This window comes from Strigops habroptila, chromosome 13 (genome assembly GCF_004027225.2).
Source record: "Strigops habroptila isolate Jane chromosome 13, bStrHab1.2.pri, whole genome shotgun sequence".
Taxonomy (NCBI): Eukaryota; Metazoa; Chordata; class Aves; order Psittaciformes; family Psittacidae; genus Strigops; species Strigops habroptila.
The window spans coordinates 13,523,869-13,536,603 of record NC_044289.2 but is presented as its reverse complement, the minus strand read 5'-3'; the positions used below and the strand labels follow the sequence as shown (position 1 = coordinate 13,536,603).

Genomic DNA, 12,735 nt, shown 5'->3' with positions numbered 1-12,735 from the left:
GGAGTCGTTCCTACAGCAAAATTATCAAACACATCTCAGTGTTTTGAATGCCACAGAAAGTCATCCTTAACATAGATTTTATAGCATGACCAGGAAGAAAACATGCTTCTAGGAAATGAGGCCAGAACATAGTTTATGGAGATACATCATCAAAAGATGTGATGGACGTGTTTAATCCCAAAGCTTTCAGGGCATGAGCCTGCAATGTCTGACACATACCTCTCCTTTTTGGCCAGGGGGACCAAAGGGACCCTGTTAGAAAGAGAAGGGAAATAAGAAAGAATGATCATTCAGCAAACACACATCTGAAGTCAAATCCCCCAAGCTGTGGGAAGCCCCGATCACCCACACGTGGCACCTCATGTGCTTTTCTAGCAAAGGGGCCAGGAATGACAGCAGGATGCTGGAGACCAGATTGAGCCCTGGCACAAGAGGGAGGGGACTCCAACGCCAAGACCTGCCCTGGGTACCAATGCTGAATGCAGGTGCAGCAACCTGGCTACTTCTTGGGATGGACAAAACCCATGATGGTTAATTCTGACTGACCATATTAGTCCTTGATACATGGTTCTCTGTTATTTGAGGGGTCAATTCTACTGGACTTCAGGACACCTACCAGTTCTCCTTTGTCCCCTGGGAGACCATCTGCTCCAGCAATGCCCTGAAAGTCAGATAGATACCACAATTATTGGTGCACAAGGATTATTGACAATAATGCTCACTGAGACTTGGATAACCTCAGCTCCTAAGGGAGATGGGGACACATGGCAGTTTATACAACTGCTCCAGCAAAAGCAAGTTCTCTCTTCCCAAATCTGAGCTCCATAGTAGCTGTTCCCCTGCTGACACCAGCATTTGCGGTGCAAGGACTTGATGCCCTTTGCAACAAGCTGGCACCTGGGTGAAAGGCTCAATTCATACAGATGAGAGCCCTGATGGGGTGAAAGACTGGGCTGCTATTGGCATTCCTCGTACACTAAATCTAAATTTCAAATTCGCTGGCTCTGGGTCTCACAAAAAAAATGTGGGTTTGCAATGACAGCTGAATATTCAGTGTAACTGGGCTTCCTCAATAGAGCCATCTGCAGAACAGCTTCATCCCACCCTTAAACAGGAGCAACCCATCACCTAGTGAGGACCATCCCTCTCTGCTCTGGCTGGGGAGCAGCTAAAGCTCTGCTGACATTCTCTTTACCAGCTGTGACAAGGAGCATCCATTTGCTGCTCACCTCCATGAAGCCAACAGCAGCGTGTGCCATTTGAGCATCGCTGGGGGCAGCAGGAATCCCACCCCAACACTGCAGCAGAGCTTGTTACACAGCAACCAGAGCAGAAAATGAACATTGCTCTGGTGCCTCTATAGTTTTAGAGAGGAAGCTATTTCAAGACAAGCAGTGATTAGGTTGGTCTTTCCCTTAGCAACAACACAGGGATCACACAGGCACTGACACTGGTAAACAAAACAAGCAACTTCCTGGAGAAGCTCTTGTTTTCTGCAAAAACACAGTCAGGCATTAACAAAAGCCTGAAAACAGGCTCAAAAACTCACTGCTGAGATTAAGCCAACTATGGAAATTAAGCAGCGAAAGGGAAAGATTAAGTTCTATTTACTAGATTAAAGTCTTATTAGTGCACCAAGCTTTGAGGCTACAATGAATCTTCTTCACCAGGCACATGAAGTTCAGTGGAAAGATGTGCTTCCCAACATAACTCAGGAGTATGAGGTGAGGAGCTTGTATACAGCATGCCTCGGGGTCATGAAATACACAGCAAGAAACCAGTGTTTTTATGACAGCATTTTCATGTGTCTCCATTAAAGCAGACTGCGTCTTTTCCACTGACACAGGAAAAATGGGACCAAAGAGGGTTTAGTTGGTGCCTGCTCCAGAATCGTTTCATTTGAGGGAGGAAAAGCAGTTTGTGCTGTCACAGGCTGCGCCTATGGCACACTTTATATACCTTTGCTGACTCCAGCAGGAAAGTCATCACTTACCTGGTTACCTTTGGGACCAGGAACACCAGTAGGACCCTGAGAATAAGTAAAAGAAAGCAGGCAAATTAGCTCAAACTGCGAGTTCCTGATGTGGTCAGACGTTCACTCGCTCAGCAAGGGGTTGGGAATTAGTACCCCAGCTGCCAAGTAGGATGGTTTGAATCTCATTTGAATCTCATTCGTACTTGTTAGAAATAGGAAGAGATCTTAAGCATCCTTGCTAGCTTCATTGCACTGTGCAATCACCACTTATTATAGGGTGGTTATAGGGCCCTATAGGGCAATTTCTCAGGCCTCTTGCTGCTGCCAGACCAGGCAGGACCTCCCAACTCAAGCACAGTGGTCCTCTGCCCACCAGCTCCTCATCAACCGGACCAGAGATACCTTCTTGTCATGGCTCAGCAACGCACTGCTCCCCACCTGCCTGGCACAGGTTACCTACGCTGGCCCTTTTCAGACCATCCTCCTCAATTTCCGATACTAAACTACAACGAATTCTGTGCTTTTAATCCTAGTCTTTAAAACCTCGTTTACAAAAGCCATCTCTCACATCCATCCCAGGGGCAGGAACTCTGCTTTTCCCCTCTGCTTTTCATTATTGTCACTATCGTGACTGAAACAGCAATTTTACTAATGCCCAAGCTAAAGGACGAGGTCCAGGATGGGACTGGTGGGGATTGATCCCTGCCTTTCACTCCTGAAGATGTGAGAAGGAGATACAATCCTTCCAGCTTTATCTCCCTGGCGTTCACAGAGAGGACATGAGACCTTTTCAACCCCATTCCTGTCTTTAGGTCCATAGGGGCCAACAAGGAGTTCAGAACCACAGGGTTTTTTTTTCTCTACTGCAAACAAATGGGAAATTCAATCATTTTACCATTCAAACAGGATTTCTATGGCACATTCATCAATCTGGCATCTGCAAAATGGTCTTTTTTAATAACTAAATCTGGAGATGGCTCAGCAGAACAAAAGCTTCGAGGAAGAGAATCATATATAACCAGGGCATGCCATTTTGCTCAAGTCAAGCACTGAATAAGTTAAAAAAGGGGGAGTTTATTAAAGAAAAAAATAACCCTCAGCCAAGCAGACAATGGAATGTGGAAACGCACAAATGGCCACAGCTATTTATAACTCCCGTTTTGTGTTTGCTGATGACAAAGGAGATGACAGATTCTTTTCTGAACATTATCATCTGGATTTGTACCTCTGCCTTCACAGAGTCTCAAGGCTCCATGGAAGTTTATGGCAATAAAACACAGCTCAGTCACCAAAGGCCATGTCCTGTGAGGAACTCCCTTCAAGAAAAGCTCAGATTCAAACTGCAATTTACAGCAGTGGTGATTCCCAGAAGCAGGAATAAGTGACAGGACTTTAGGACCACTGGCTGCCCTCACATTGGTGGCACCCCATCAGTTAAACACAACCAACATTCTTGGCCAAGCATCTCATGATGCCAGGATGGAGCTGAGACATTGCCCCAGTGGCTGCCACCATCCAGAATCCTCAGGAATCAGCAATAACCATCAAACCCCTCCCCAGTATCTCACCCAACAAGATGGTTTATACATCATCTCAATGCTATTTTATATCTTATGATCAAATGCACTAAACCTCTTGTGTTTTTCATGCCAGCAAACACACTTACTGATAAGCTGGTTTATATTCCTCGCCACAGTCAGTCCGAGGACTGTGAAAATTGGATTAGAACCTGTTAACACAGGCCTGCAGGAATAGTTTTGTCTCTTAAGTGAAGAATAAAAGCCACAGTGGATTCCAGGGTGGGCTGCTCTGATTGTATTGATCCTGTCTTGGCAGTTGTCTCTATACACATCAGGACCAGCAGGCTGCGTTGGCTGTAAAGCAAACCCAGGGCAGTGTCTGCTGTGCTTCTTGTACATCCCCAGCAGCCATCATCACCCCCGCAGCAAACGCTGCTTGTTTTAGGCATAAAGACACGGTTTGAGGTTTTAGGGTCTTTTCCAGCCCAAATCTTGTGCCCATTAATAAGCGTGGAATTCTGCAGTGCTGGCTGCTGGCACTGCCTGCATGGAGGAGGACTGTGGGCACACATGGCTGTCACTGACACCAGAGGGATGGGATGGGCAGATGGATGTTGCTCCAAGTACCAGTTGTGTATGTGGAGGGGAAAAGTCTCCTGCTACAGCGTGCTATCCTGGGGTTTTTCCTATTAACAAGCTGTGGTGTTAAGAAACAATCAACAATTTTATCTTAGAGTAACTAAACTTGACTTCAGAGCCAGAAATCAGACTCTCAGACTGGTTTGGGTTGGAAGGGACCTTAAAGCTCATCCAGTTCCAGCCCCCTGCCACGGGCAGGGACACCTTCCACTAGAGCAGGTTGCTCCAAGCCCCTGTGTCCAACCTGGCCTTGAACGCTGCCAGGGATGGGGCAGCCACAGCTTCTCTGGGCACCCTGTGCCAGCGCCTCAGCACCCTCACAGGGAAGAGCTTCTGCCTCAGAGCTCATCTCAATCTCCTCTCTGGCAGGTTAAAGCCATTCCCCTTGCCCTGTCCCTACAGGCCCTTGTCCAAAGCCCCTCTCCAGAGAGACCCTTTAGGCACTGGAGCTGATCTAAGATCTCCTCGGAGCCTTTTCTTCTCCAGGCTGAACCAGCCCAGCTCTCTCAGCCTGTCTCCAGAGCAGAGCTGCTCCTATATAAAACCTAGACTTTTTGATTATATTTTGCTTTAAGCACAACATTTTCCCTCCCTCTCTCGGAGCAGCTCTCAGGATGTTGAGCTGTTCTCGGGGTGCCAGGCTGCTCTATGCAGGGGCCTCTTCCCCTCAGAACATACATTTCTGACCACAGCAAAGCCCTGCCTGCAGTCAGAACCCTGCAGCTCCACAATAACCCTCCTGTCTCACACTTCCAGGCTCACAGTCCCTTCCAAGAGGCCTTTGTAAACCTGCCTGGAGCTGTCACAGAAGGGCCATTGTGAAAGCCCCGTGGTGCCGCTGTGATTGCTTACACAGAAACTTCACCTTAGAGCTGGAGTTGAGGAATGGTGAACACAGGGCTCCTGTTCTCCTGCAAACCCCCAAAAAACAGTGTTCACTTTGCCCTGCTGGCTTCTTTTAAATGAGAATGAATTCATTGAAATAGTCTCATTTACTGAGGTGTGGGGCTCAGGTGTGCTGCTCTTCAGAAAGGAAATCACTGGGCAAATTGTGTTTTTAAGAAGATACAGAAAGCCTGATCAAGGATCTGAGTAATAAAAATGCATCAATCAGCTCTTCTCTGCTCACGGGGAGCAAGGCTTTGTTGAAATCAGCATACAGAGCAAGGAAAACACCAATACCTATCATCTATTCCGGCTAGCATAGGATTCCAAAGCCTCTTTTAAACAATCCATCCTGACTAAAAACAGTGGGAGCTCCTGAACTGAAACAGAAACAAGGAGCAGAAGAGAAAGGATGCACGAATCCTGCCTCCTGCTGTAGGTTCTGTAGCAGCCACAGAGGATAGACCAGGGCACCCAACGGACCCACCTTCTATCAAGCCTGCTTGTGTTTGCTGGGGTGCCACCAGCTACACCATGTTTGAGGCCCCGTTACACCTTAATTTCATCTCTCCCAAGCAGGAATTGCAGATGTCTTCTCCTTACCCTGTCACCTAACTCTCCACGAATTCCAGTTGGACCAGGCAGGCCAGGTTCACCGCTGGCACCTTTGGGACCCTGTTAGGAAAACAAAAACCAAGCTACAGCTTACAGTGCCAGGAACCCTCAAAGTTCACCAGTCTCCATAACATGTTTAAGGTCACTCAGATCTCGTCTCTCCTTTGCCTCCCCAAAGGACCTAGGGACCGCTTGCTGACTGCTGGGATCACTTGTGTTGGTTGGTACAGCTCACTCCACCTTCTACAGCACTCACCACCAAGGTCAACCACCCTGGCAAAGTGCTCCAAGCTTTGCCTGGCCTGGGTCTTTCACTAGTAAAATCCCATCTGCGACTCCTGACCAAGCGATGCTCCCAGCAGGTAGCACCACACGCTGTGTCTCATCCAGTTTCATGGGGGAATGTCTGTGAGCACTCCCTTGGAGATGGGAGGGAGGAATATGGGAGTCTCCAGTGCAGCAGAAGGGAGGAGGAGTTCATTGAAGTCACATAGGTTGGAAGCATCCCGATTGAGGAGGAATTAAATTGTCTTTACAAAGGTCAAACTTAAAACCCTTTGCCAACAGCTACTAAATATAAATAGCTCCAGCAGGCAGCTTATCTGGGCTTCTGCTCTTCCTATTGCACTGTGTTAATAGAGGTGTCAGATTGGTTCTGGCAAATAGATAAAGGTTTCTTCCTATTGCTTGTTGCCATCATGCAATTGTCCTGCCAAAGGTTTGCAGAGAAATGGCCTGTCAAACACAATGTACATTAAATTACCCTTGTGAGCACACTGACCTGGAAACCTCTGACACCGGGGGCTCCCACTGGGCCCTGCAGACCAAGTGGTCCCTGGAAAGAGAAAGACAAGCTTTGGTAAGGAAATAATACAAGGTCAGGTAAGTCACTTGTGTAATTCAATTGGCTCAGTTCTAACAGAGACTTGCTCTGTACTGCAGCAGACTTTGCCCAGTGCCATGGCTGATGAACCTCATGAGCCACCATAAAGTGGTGCCTGATGTTTACTGAGCTTTGTTAATACTCACAGAAATGCTCATATATTAATGCTTAAGAACATGCCACACTCATGAGAAGTACAGATCAATGACAACAGAAAGTGGTAGCTTGACAGAGCAAAGACAATATACATCAAAGGGGATCTGCTGTCCCAATATTATGCTTTTAATTGATCCAGATCCGCAAGAAACTACTGTAAAACATATGCTACAGGCACTTGGAAATGAAAAATGGCAATTGCATCCACTTGCTTAGACACACTTGGTAGCAGCAATACAGAAAAAGGCAATATCTTATGCTGTCAGTGCAGGTGCTTTTAAGAGCCTGGCTCACCAGCCAGAACATGAATGTTACCATTAGGAGTCTCTATTGCTTTCTACAGAGAAAAATCACATACACAATGAAGACCTTGGGTGAAAAAACCCTAAGTAATTTAGACATCTAAATTCCATTTGTAAAGTGGCTTCTTGAAATAGATGCCTTTGGCAAGCTCCTGTCACAAGGTGGGACTTCACCTTCGTCTCCTTTCACAGCCGCCTCTGCTGAATGTAGTGTTAAGGGACATAAATGAACTTCAAACTGGCCATCCCAGGCAGAGGATCAGTCAGCAGGGACTGTTCCACATAGCCAAGAAACCAGCTGCCCACTGGATTGCAGTGGGTATGTGTTAAAATAGCAGATGTGTTTTTCCCTTAAGTATGTTTTCCCTCAAGTATGTTTTCCCTCATTGTTAGCTCTACAAATTGTCCATGGTATCTGAACATAATTTTTCCTGGTCATCACAAAGAGGAAACCCTCATGCGATGTGTGACCCAGTGCATGATGTAAACCAGTTGCCCTTATCAGGGTCTGCCCAGAGGAAGGAGCCAATGTATTGAAACAAAGCAGCAGCATCTTCAAAAGGCTACAGAACTGCTCAGGTATATTTGTGGTTTCTGCTTCCACTTCTGTTTTCTGCCTGTAATTCAGTAATAAACTTGTGAGAGTTATAAATACAGGTAGGAAAGATCACATTAAACTGCATCAAAACTGACTCTGCTGGTGTCTTTAGAAGTGGTGGGACCTCGTAGAATCAACAGCCTCTGAATGGGAAGAAACCCTTGGTGCTATGCTAAATAAAGGCAGACTGTTCAGAGCCAAAAAGCCTTAACACTAGACAAACCCTGCAACTCTCAGAATAGTCCAGGATTAACTATATTTCAGACGAATTAGGACTCTAATAATGCAAATCAGAAATTAGAAACTCAGGTTAGAACCAAACACTGGTTCAGCTGCTATTGCACCCACATCAGAAGCCCACCCCAATGCAATTAGCTGGACTGCATTTGATTTTTGGCCATAACACTATGATACCTTTTGTGGGGTCAGCTATTTTGATGAAAAACTGCAGACATAAAAGCAAACATTATGAATTCAGGTGATTTCTAAGGCTGATTTCCCTCTCCTTGGAAGTTTAAAGAGCAGCTGCTCCCAAACAATAAATCATCATACAGTTCAATTTCTTCTAAGTGGCACATACCAGAAATCATGTCAGCAGGCTTCTGGGTTTCAAAATGAGATTAAAAGGGGGAAAAAAAGCAAAGAAAAAAGCCCAACAAACCCACTGGAAGGTCAGGTCCAACCACAACAGCAGCACTAAATGGGGAGTGACAAAATAAAAGGTATCCTAGCATTTTGAGTAGTAGAATCAGGCTTTTATTGTCCTGGCATCATTTATTGCCATCTCTGCTATTCAGCAGGGACACAACAGGTAGCCATGCAGTTACTTTCAGGTTTGCACTGCAACCCCAGTTTATTTCTCAGGCTGAGATGATGCAGGAACACAATGAAAGCAGGAACAAGATGTTCCACTGGTCACTACAGCGGTTTCTAACCCAGAAGCGTCAAAAAGTCATCAGTTCAGAGTAAAAGTGTGTAAGGGGAGTTGCTTCTGAGGGGCTCATACCAACCAGATAGACTTCTCAAGCCCTGTCATTCACCATGGTGACATGCAGGCTTTCCAGTTATGCTGTTTGTATGGCTTTGGGTTTTGCAGTGAACTTCTACTGCTCCAAGGAAAGCGATACAAGAAAGGGAAGGATTAACATTCCATGTGCTTGTGCTGCGTACCTTGCAGTAGCTTACCAGGAGTTTTGCTTCACTAATGATCTGCATTCAGCACAAGCTGAACGTTGTTATTACTGCCTAAGGAGGGAATTGCTGACTGTCCAGTCTTTCCCATCTGCCTGTAGCAGCTCCACAAACCTCTTGGACAACTGCAGCTTTCTTTGCCAACAAAATGGGAGGAATCACTTTGCATCTGTACTGAGCTGTCAGTGAGAGCAGGATCTGATCCTCTTTGAAGGAGTAATTCCTCTGCTGCCAAACCTCCCTAGGTACAATACTGAGAGAATGTGGCCTTTTACTTTAGCCAGAGAGTCACCCCCATGTACTGAACTCTATTTTGGTATCTATCTGACCTACAAGCAGTGCTGTACTTACAGTTGCTCCTCGGGGGCCCGGCAGACCTCTCTCACCAGGAATACCAACATCGCCCTGGCAATAACACCAAAGTCAGTTGTGCCATTTAGGAGTCATGAATCCACCCTTCCCAACCCCCTGCAGAGCCACAGTGTATTCCCAGATCCCAGGTTACTTCAGCCCCAAACTTCCTGCCCCACTGGCCCATCCACTAGGTCACACCACGTGCCTTGGTGGGCTTTGATCTCTGCTGCAGCACAGTATCTGTGCATGGAGGTGTCCTCCCATCCAACTTGCATCCCTGGGTAGCTCCACGTAACCATGGGGCTGCCTGGGAGTGCTCATCACTATGACTTCCATGAACTGCAGGCAGCACAGCACCTATTGCATTACTGAAAGTTTTACCTACAGCTTTACCTGCTGCAGGGAAGCAGCACACAAGGTCCAGCGCTGCAGTTTGGTTTAAAACACACTCAACATTGCTCATGACAAGTGTGAATGATGGGGATACGTACAGGGATGCCTGGCTCTCCAGAGGGACCTGCCTCTCCCATCTCTCCAGGACTGCCCTGCAGAGGAGGAAGCAAACACTCAGTTAGGGCATAACTTCAGAGTCATTTGTGTCCTAATGCAGAGCAACAAACAGAGGAAGGAGTTAAAACCTGGATCGGGGAATAAAAACCAGCTTTAAGCTTTTACAGCTTTAAGACCAAGATGACAAAACTCTCAGCAACAGACATTTAAAGAACTGTGCATCCTGTCCTGGGACCAGGGCCTAGGGAGGGCTGCCAGCCCCAGGGCAGTGCCACCACAGCTCATTCAAACTGAAGTGGACCAATGATACAGGGATGCTCTTTTGGAGGCATGCTCGGGACACCTCACTTCATTCATTCCTTTATGCGAGGAGAAACTCCTCCTTGCAGTGTGCTCTCATGGATGAGGATTAGCAAGAACAATGATGCAGAGCAGGAAATTCAGAGAGGAAGGGGTGGGGGGCACTAGAAAAGACACTTTCCAGAACAGCTCTGTGCGGGACTGCTTTGGTCTGAGACTTCCTTTTATCTCACGGGTAGGTGCCAATCTAAAGCTCTGTGGAAGCTTTGCTCCTGAGGTAGAGGGAAAGTCCCCCAAAGGCAAGATGAAACATTCCTGCTCCTGCTTGCAGACGCTCAGCCTTTTGATTCCCAAAGACGAAGCCTTGACAAAAGGGTGAACGCTTCCTTCTGAAGGCTACTAAACCACTGATGACTCTCCTGTGTATCTGCTACGTCTTTGCTGAACCAGGTGCTGTGTCAGCAAGAGCAGGAACATGTTTGTACCTAAAGCCTGCTCCTCACTGCCAGGGGAGCTCAGCCCCCCATCACTTTGGGGTAAGTCCTCTCACTGTCTACCTGTGAGCACCAATCCCCCAAAGCTGAGAAGCCTTGCAGTGACAAGTTTAGTAGCTTCCCCACCAAAACTCATCATTAGAGATTCACTTACTGGTTCACCCTTTGAGCCTTTAAGACCTGCTCTTCCAGGCAGTCCCTGAAAGGGGAAAAAAAAAAAAATCAATGTCAGAAGAAATAAGAGTTATTAAATTTGTTATTCTGGTCTGATCTGACACACAAGGAGCAGGATTTTCTTGAAGCAAGGGAGGATTTACATTTCCTCAGCTTTCACCATGAAAATTATGGCTTTTGTTTCTCTCTTGTTCACTGCCCTCGCAGCTCTACATGCACTAATCCTTGACAGTTCTACATGCACTAATCTTTGACAGATCAAAGAGAAGGAATACACAAATAGAGCAACAGCAGCAACATTTTGCACAGCAGAAACCTCTCTACAAGGGTGTTCAGAATATTCTGTAAGACAGGAAGAAAGGGAGAGAAGGATACTTTACCTCTATTTAAATAGGTGGAAAACCAAAGAGATGAAACATTTTGCCAATGAACACTAGTAAGACAGGGACAGAGCTGAGGATATTGTATCCCAGATCTTATCTCCCTGCATAAGGGATGCAGTCACTGGGATGTGAAAAACCCCTCTCAAATTTAACTTTAGACAGAACCAAAGCAGCCAAAGGCTTCACCCAGAAGGACAGGTCCTGCTGCCATACTCACAGGAAGTCCATTTGGCCCCTTCTCTCCAGGAGCACCCATGGGAGCTGCATCACCCTGTGGATACCGAGAGGTTAGAGGGACCTTTGACAATGGTCTGACGCAGGTAGGAGACACATTCCCAAACAGGCATTTGCTGTCCTATCCCTCCCCATATGTGCAGGACCAAGAGCACATTGTGTCTACAGGTGGTGGGCACCCACGGGTCACAGGGTGCAGCAAACAGTCCACGTTCCTGTGGCATCACTGTTTAAAATCCAGTGCTGTATCTGACAGCACTTTGTCTACAGGCAATTAAAATAAACAGATGTCTCTGTAAACAGCTCTGAAAAGGCATCTCTGAAGGCCTAGAGTCAGCCAGTAGGAACCACTAAGTACAGGGACACAGTTGAGTTTAAGTCATCTCTGCATGGCCCATATGTGCATCTTCTCTCTTTAGAGAATTTCCTTGGGATTAATTAATAGAAGCCAACTTCATTCTTCTTCACTAGTCACACTACTGGAAAACTCTGTAGAAGCAAAAGCTTTCCAGCCACAGTCTTGACAAGCATCAGGAGCTTTGCAGCGCACATGGGATGGAACTCTTCCCTGCGGTGGTTAAGTAGGACTTTACAAACCTTCTCACCATCGAGTCCAGGAGCCCCATCCCGTCCATCCTTGCCAGGCATGCCCTGCAACCACACACAACACAGGTTAAGGTTATAAGGAGACTCCGTGGTTTGCAAAATACATTCACATCCAAGAACCTTTTGGCAAAGGGTCCAGCTACAGTTGTACTGGGAGACTTTTCATTAACAGCAATACAACTAGGGTTTAGTACAACTGGGGTTACACTGGAGGTTACAGAGACCCAGAGAGGAGAAGTTTGATAGCAAAGATTAAGATGTAAGTTTTTCCTATCATGTTTTATCTCATCATCTGCAAGCAAGACAGTAGTGAGACTTGCAACCTATTTCGTTGACTTACAGGTTCTCCTATGAGTCCACGAGCCCCTGGGTTTCCTTTCGGTCCAGGTCTACCCTAGAAATCAACAACAAATCCTGTGTTATCCAGGACATAACCCTTAGGAACAATCAGTCCACAAAGATAATACTCAAAGTCTGTAGGGACATTTCATTGGCTCCTATCCTGTTCAGGTAGGCACAGCTGCTCTTTTAGGACACAGCAGAAAACAGGCCCAGTGCTGGCTGTAACTCTTGCTCATTTCAAGAGGTGGAGAAGATCGATCTGATCCCTGTGCTCTAGGCTGTAAGCAGCACTTGAGCATCTTAAACAAGACTCAAGCATCTCATTTTTGAGAGGAATACTTTCATCCCATTTGAATTAAGGTGGGGACAAGCCACAATAAACCCCTGAAACAGACACCTTTGAATGTCACACCCAAAATCTGCGCAGACGGGTGTTTTACTGCACTTACAGTATCTCCTTTGGGCCCTCTGAATCCTTGAGGTCCTTTGTTTCCTTGCTCTCCCTGCGACAAAGGAGGAAAAGCCATTAAGCACCTTCACCACACAGTGACAAGGACTAATGTTTCAATGGTGT

At 46.5% G+C, this 12,735-nt stretch overlaps 1 protein-coding gene across 1 annotated transcript in view; it reads right to left on the bottom strand.

The window, feature by feature from the left end:
* COL9A3 (collagen type IX alpha 3 chain) overlaps window positions 1-12,735 on the bottom strand; it is a 35,385-nt gene that overhangs the window by 4,852 nt on the left and 17,798 nt on the right. Inside the window, exons 16-27 of the mRNA XM_030502684.1 lie at window positions 12,611-12,664; window positions 12,160-12,213; window positions 11,811-11,864; window positions 11,197-11,250; window positions 10,577-10,621; window positions 9,610-9,663; window positions 9,116-9,169; window positions 6,416-6,469; window positions 5,623-5,694; window positions 1,994-2,029; window positions 617-661; window positions 220-252 (exon numbers count right to left, since the gene is read on the bottom strand). Of these exons, the coding sequence (XP_030358544.1) occupies window positions 220-252; window positions 617-661; window positions 1,994-2,029; window positions 5,623-5,694; window positions 6,416-6,469; window positions 9,116-9,169; window positions 9,610-9,663; window positions 10,577-10,621; window positions 11,197-11,250; window positions 11,811-11,864; window positions 12,160-12,213; window positions 12,611-12,664 (609 nt within the window). The remainder of the gene's footprint in view (window positions 1-219; window positions 253-616; window positions 662-1,993; window positions 2,030-5,622; window positions 5,695-6,415; window positions 6,470-9,115; window positions 9,170-9,609; window positions 9,664-10,576; window positions 10,622-11,196; window positions 11,251-11,810; window positions 11,865-12,159; window positions 12,214-12,610; window positions 12,665-12,735) is intronic.